The sequence below is a fragment of the Chlorocebus sabaeus genome, chromosome 6, assembly GCF_047675955.1.
Source record: "Chlorocebus sabaeus isolate Y175 chromosome 6, mChlSab1.0.hap1, whole genome shotgun sequence".
In the NCBI taxonomy this organism is placed as follows: domain Eukaryota; kingdom Metazoa; phylum Chordata; class Mammalia; order Primates; family Cercopithecidae; genus Chlorocebus; species Chlorocebus sabaeus.
Window position 1 is genome coordinate 53,769,224 of NC_132909.1, and position 6,261 is coordinate 53,775,484.

General features: G+C 48.6%; 1 protein-coding gene across 1 annotated transcript; it reads right to left on the bottom strand.

Moving 5' to 3' along the window:
• Positions 1 to 3,830: 3,830 nt before the first annotated feature.
• On the bottom strand, positions 3,831 to 5,889 carry NFILZ (NFIL3 like basic leucine zipper). The gene has a single exon (XM_073017281.1). It carries the CDS (start codon positions 5,887 to 5,889, stop codon positions 5,020 to 5,022), a length of 870 nt encoding a protein of 289 aa, XP_072873382.1. The 3' UTR covers positions 3,831 to 5,019.
• Positions 5,890 to 6,261: the final 372 nt, after the last annotated feature.

Consider the following 6,261-nt stretch of genomic DNA (forward strand, 5'->3'; position numbering starts at 1 on the left):
ATGAGTGAGCGGGTGAGTAAGTGGATGGATGAGTGAGCGGGTGAGTAAGTGGATGGATGAGTGAGTGGGTGAGTAAGTGGATGGATGAGTGAGTGGGTGAGTAAGTGGATGGATGAGTGAGTGGGTGAGTAAGTGGATGGATGAGTGAGTGGGTGAGTAAGTGGATGGATGAGTGAGTGGGTGAGTAAGTGGATGGATGAGTGAGTGGGTGAGTAAGTGGATGGATGAGTGAGTGGGTGAGTAAGTGGATGGATGAGTGAGTGGGTGAGTGAAGGAAGGAGAGGCCTATGTGACGCCCTCCTGTGTCTCCCTCTGCCCCATAGCATGGCTCCTGTTTCCTTATCAAACCTCAGATTCAATTCGACAGTGTTTCTTACACACCTGCTTGACAGGCTCTGTCCAAAACACAAAAGCTTTTTGGGTGAATGCAACAGAATAATCCCTATCCTCACCCTCCAAATCATAAAACCTGGTGACACAGGATCTAACTCTTGAATTAAGTAAGAGCTACAATGGAAGCTTTTTACTAAGAGGCTCATCTGATCCTATTCACTTCATTGATTGGTTCAACAAGTATTTATTGAACACCTACTATGTGTAGGTGCTCAACACAAGTAATTGGGGTTCTTATTTAGACTGAGTGTACAGGGAGGACCTTTCTGAGGAGCTGGCACTGGAACTGAGACCTGAAGATGGAAAAAAGACAGTCATTTAAAGACTAAGGGAAAAATTCCAGACAGAGGGAACAGCAAATGCAAAGACCTGAGGCAGGAAAGAACCTCAAGGAACAGAAAGTTAGCCAATGACCCTGGTGCAGTGATGAGGCGGAAAATAGTCCAGTCACCAACTGAGTAATATTAGGCAAGGTACATAACTGCTCTGAGTCACTGTTTCCCCATCTGTTAATGGAGATCATAATAATGAAGCCTTTTTCAGAAGGTCAAACAAAATCTAGGATAAGTCACCAGCACAACCACTGGCCCAGACTAGGCAGTCAAGAAATGAGTCCACTTGTCATACGTGACAGACCCTCAGGAGTCATGGTAATTGCAGGGCAAGTTGAAGCCTTTACTTCCTTTCCACTCCCTGGCCTTCCTCCCCAGATTCACCAGTTCATCTCCAACTGATCTCCAGCTCTTCCTATTTGCCTGGGCTCTTTACCTACCATACAGTGCCTCGAGGACTAGTCCTGGCCACTTCCTCACTGACTTGCCTCCCACCTCAGCCATCCTTTTGCCCTTCCAGCATCCCCCACATGCATCTGATTCCCCTTTCTCCCACACTTGTCAGAAATAATTATTTAGTGGAAGGCAGCTTCATAAAGAAAAAAAAAGAACCATCTGTGTTTTTCTTCCGTGATTCCGCCTCATAGAGCAGCTTTACCTGCCCTGCCCCTCATGTGTCAGAGAAGTTTAGAAGCAGGGATGGGATGAGCACCCTGGCTCTGAGGGCAGGGAGCATGTGGCCGTTTAGGGGGACATGAGTCACAGCAACACTGTGGTCAGTCGCCACCTATCCCCACCCCAGACAATGAGCCAGCTCTCTTACACTTATGTGGTGGGTTTATTTTCACTCAGCCTTACACACCACAGGATGGACGTAAGGGGAGAATTACAACAGAAATATACTCGGAAACGTCCCCATCATGCCCATATCACTCATAAAGGAAGCCAAAGTCCTCACCTTGGCCCACAAAGCCCTCCACAACCTGCTTCCATCACTTCCCCGCCCTCACCTCCTCCCTCTCTCCTCCTTACTCACTCCACCCCAGCCACATGGGCCTCCTCAATCTTCCTCAAAACACTAGGCATGATCCCACCTCAGGGCCTTTGCACAGGCTGCTTTTTCCGACTAGGAAATGCTCTTCCTCTGATACATGCATGACTCCCCACTTCATCTCTCTCAAGTCTTTGTTCAAATGTCACTTTCTCAGCAAGGCTAAGATCCTCCTATTTCAATCCTAATCTCCCTATTTCAATTATTACAATACACCCACACCTACCTTTCCCAAGCCTTTCTTTTTTCTCCATGACATCTATCATCATTGGTCCTACTATATGCTTTTCTTACTTTTTAATCTATCTCCCTCCCTGGATTATCAGTACCATAGAGGCAGGAATCACATCTATTGTGTTCACTTCTCTTTCCCCAGTGCCTGGAACATAAAGATAGGAGACTATCTTTATGACCTTGAGACATGGAAGTTGTCTTAAACACGACAAAAATGTACAAACCACAAAAGAAAAGATTGCCAACTTGGCTGCATATGATTTTCAGACTTTTTACAACGAAACATGCCTTGAAAAAAATGAAACAATGAGAAGCTTATGATCAAGAAAATTTGCTAAATGAGCAAATGAGTAAAAAATGAATGAATGAATGAACGAAAATGCTGTTATAACTGAGCCACAAGTTCAGCCCTGAGCTCCTTGGTGGACAAAGCAAAAAGAGAAACAGGATTAGTTACATTCTTTATTTTATTTTATTTTATTTTTGAGATGGAGTTTCACTCTGTCGCCCATGCTGGACCACAGTGGTGCGATCTCAGCTCACTGCAGCCTCCACTTCCCAGGTTCAAGTGATTTTCATGTCTCAGCCTCCCAAGTAGCTGAGATTACAGGCGCTCGCTACCATGCCTGGCTAATTTTTGTATTTTTACTAGAGACAGGGTTTCGTCGTGTTGCCCAGGCTGGTCTCATACTCCTGACCTCAAGTGATCCATCTGTCTTGACCTCCCAAAATGCTGGGATTACAGGCATGAGCCACCTTGCCCGCCAGAATTCACATTATTTATGAAGATAAAACAGTCCAGTTTCCAGAGAGGCCCCTATGCCAGACAATTTATTTACTGCCTCTTATTTAATATTCACAATATATTTCTGGGGAATGGGCTCATTTATAGGTAAACATTTATAAATGTGTAAGGGAGGCTCAGTGACATGAGCAAAGCCAGCTGCTGGAAGGTCAGGCATGGAGGGAAGGAGGAGGGCTGGTCTTGCCCAATCCCTGCCATGGACCAGAACCAAAGGCTGAGCAGGTAGAGGAGGGCCTAGCTGTGATGTGCAGGATCTTAGGGAGGCCCAGTCACAGGGGAGCTCTTGGCCTGTTTGGTGATACTGCCCACCTGTTATACTAGTGAGAGAGAGGCACTTTGTACGTCCTCACCCTGCACACATTTGTGGCTGTGATAAACTTGGAGTAGCCAAGAACTAGCCCAGCCCCCACATCTGATGGGGGCAGGGAATGCTCCTGAGTCCAAATGATCCAGTTGGCCAGGGATATCTGGTTCTCAGTGACAGTACCAGTCCAGATGAGCCCCTCATCCCATGAGCTCTCCCCATGATTGGAGTTTGAGTATTTTCATCCAGAATCTAACAAAATCCCTGAGGTAATAACAATAATAATAATGGGAGAGGGGCGGAGTGAGAAACTGAGGAGGGAGTTTTGATAAATCCCTGGGCTCCAGGTCCCTGGAAGACCTTCCCTGCAGAATGACCCCTTCCACCTGGGTGGGAGTGTGTATACCTGGTTCTCAGGGGTCAGGGGGCAGCCAGGGAGAGAGAGAACACAGATGCCCCCACACAGTTGCTCCTGTTCCAGCAGCTTGAGGCCCTGATCCAAGACACAGAGGAAGCCAATATGTCTGACCCTCAAACTGGGTGGTAAGCAAGCCCCCCAGGGGACACCAAGAAGGGGGATTCAGACACCTTAGACATTACCTCCTCCTTCAGTCTGGTCTTCAGTATGTTTCTTCCCAAACCCCCATCCCCACCCCAGGACAGGAAACCCAAGGCCAGAAAAGTGTCTTCTCACTTGTCACTAACTGGGCATAAAAGGAAGGTCCAAAGATCGTGAGTGGGTCGGTGAGGGGACAAGTGAATTATAAGTAAATTAATGAGTAAGAGAATGAATGAATAAACAAGTTAGCACATAAATGAGTGACTAAATGAATAAATGAATGAAAGGATGGATGGGTGGGTGAGTAGATGGATGGATGGATGAAAGGAAGGATGTGTAGATGAATGGGTGAGGATGGATAGATGGATGGGTGAATGGATGAGGATGAGTGGATGCAAGGAAGGAAGACAGGATGGATGGATGAATGGGAATGGATGAGGATGGATGGATGGATGGATGGATGGATGGATGGATAGATAGAAGAATAAATGGATGTATGAATGGATGAATGGATAGATGGATGGATGGAAAAATGGATGGAAGCAAGAAAGAATGGGTGGATGGATGGATAGGTGAGGATAGGTGGATGAGCGGATGAGGATGGATGGATGCATGCATAGATAGGTGCATGGGTGGATGAATGAATGGATGGATGGATGGATGGATGGAGGGATGGGTGAGGATGGATGGATAGATAGAAAGAAGGAAGAAGGAAGAACCAATGCATGGATGAATGAGAATAGATGCATGGATAAATGGAGGATGGATAGATGAATGGATGGATGGATGGATGGATGGATGGATGGATGGATGGATGGATAGATGGACAAGTGGATGAATGGATGGAAGGATGGATGGATGAGGATGGATAAACTAATGAATGGATAGATGGAAGGAATGGATGGATGGATTGATGGATGGATGAATATATGGGTGGATGGATGGATGGATGGATAAGGATGGAGGGACTAATGGATGGATGGATGATGATTGATGAATGAATGAATGGATGAATAAATGAGGATGAATGGATGAATGGATGGATGGATATAGGGAAGAATGGATAAATGGAAAGGAGGAAGAAAGGGAAAAGTGACAACCCAAAGCGTAGATGTTAGGGCAAGGCAAGAGCCATAGTAGAATCCAAGATGGGCTCCCACTCTCCTCCCCTAGGAGGTCTGGTATGGAAGCTGTGAAGTGGACCCTCCAAGCCAGGGTGCCCCTACTTCCTACAGGCCTTCCCAGATTGCTAATCAAGACCAAGCTACTCATCCCTCAGACCAACCTATATTCAGCCCCCAAACACTCCCTTGCAAGCCTAGCCTTTCCCAGAGGAAGCCCTCAGAGGGGGGTCTGACCACCCTCCCAGCCACAAGGTACCCTGCCTGAGGCTCGGGATTTGATGCGCAGTTTGTGGGGCAGAGAGGGCTGACCCAGACCCTCATGACTGTTCCCTGGGACAGGGCAGGTCACCCCAGGAGACAGACCCATGGGATCAGCAGTGGGCGTCAGCAACATATCTGATGGCCCTGAAGCCCGGCATCTAGAGGGCATTGGTGACCACAGCCCCCAGCAGGGTCTGAGCTCTGGTCTGGACCTGACATGCCCATCCAAGAGGTGACAGCTGAAGAGGGCAGGTGGGAGGGCAGTGTGCAAGGCCATGTCAATTCTGTTGAGGGTAGGAGGTGCAGACTCTTGGGGGGACTTAGGAGAAGTGGCCAAGTCAGTCCATCTGGGAGCCAGCAGGCAGCCCCGACATCCTGGAATCCCAGCATCCAGGGAACATGGCCTTAAAAGGCAATTGTGAGAGCCAGACAAGGATGACAGTGCTTCAGCCCCAGGCTGGAGGTCCCCAGTCCAGGGGGCTTCCCATAGCACGGCCTGCAGGGGCAAGGCCTGGGGCCCACCAGTCAGGGGCAGGAGGCCAAAGCGAAGCTTGAGCGCCTTCAGCTCACCCCTGAGCAGGGCATTCTCCTCCATCAGTGCAGCCAACCTGCCCTCAATGGCTGCATCATTGAGACGTCGCTTTTCCCTGGATCTCTTGGCTGCCTCATTGTTCTTTCTCCGCTTCTCCCAGTAAACTGTGTCCTTCTTCTCTTCTGGCATGAACTCCCGCTGGCGACGTATGGTGGGGCCCCTGCCCCGAGCCCCCCACAAGGTCTTGCTATGACTCTGAGACACATCTGACAGGCCCAAGAAACCCACATCCATGGCTGCTTGGAGAACCTGGGAAAGAGGAAAGAGATCTTGGAGTAAAGGCAGGAGGTAGACCTGGATGATCCCTTTCTCTAATTTATCCTGTGTCTCCACCGTCACCCATAGAGGGGACAGGTGGAGTTGGAACTGAGCTGGAGACCAAGGTTTGATCTGCATTGGTTTGATGCCCAATGAAGATTGGGTGAGGCCACAAAACAAGAAACCGCTAGAAAGGCTTAAGAGAAGACCACAGTCATCATGAAAAGCTGGTTCAACCCTGTACCCTCAGAAGGACACATGCTCTTCCGGGGTTTTCTCCTTACCGTTGAGAAGGTCAGCAGACAAGCCCAGGGCTCAGTTCAGTTGGCGTTCCAAGGTGAGATTCTT

Bases quoted from the DNA above. Each gene is read 5' to 3' on its own strand.
- NFILZ (XM_073017281.1), bottom strand. From the start codon at position 5,889: ATGGATGTGGGTTTCTTGGGCCTGTCAGATGTGTCTCAGAGTCATAGC.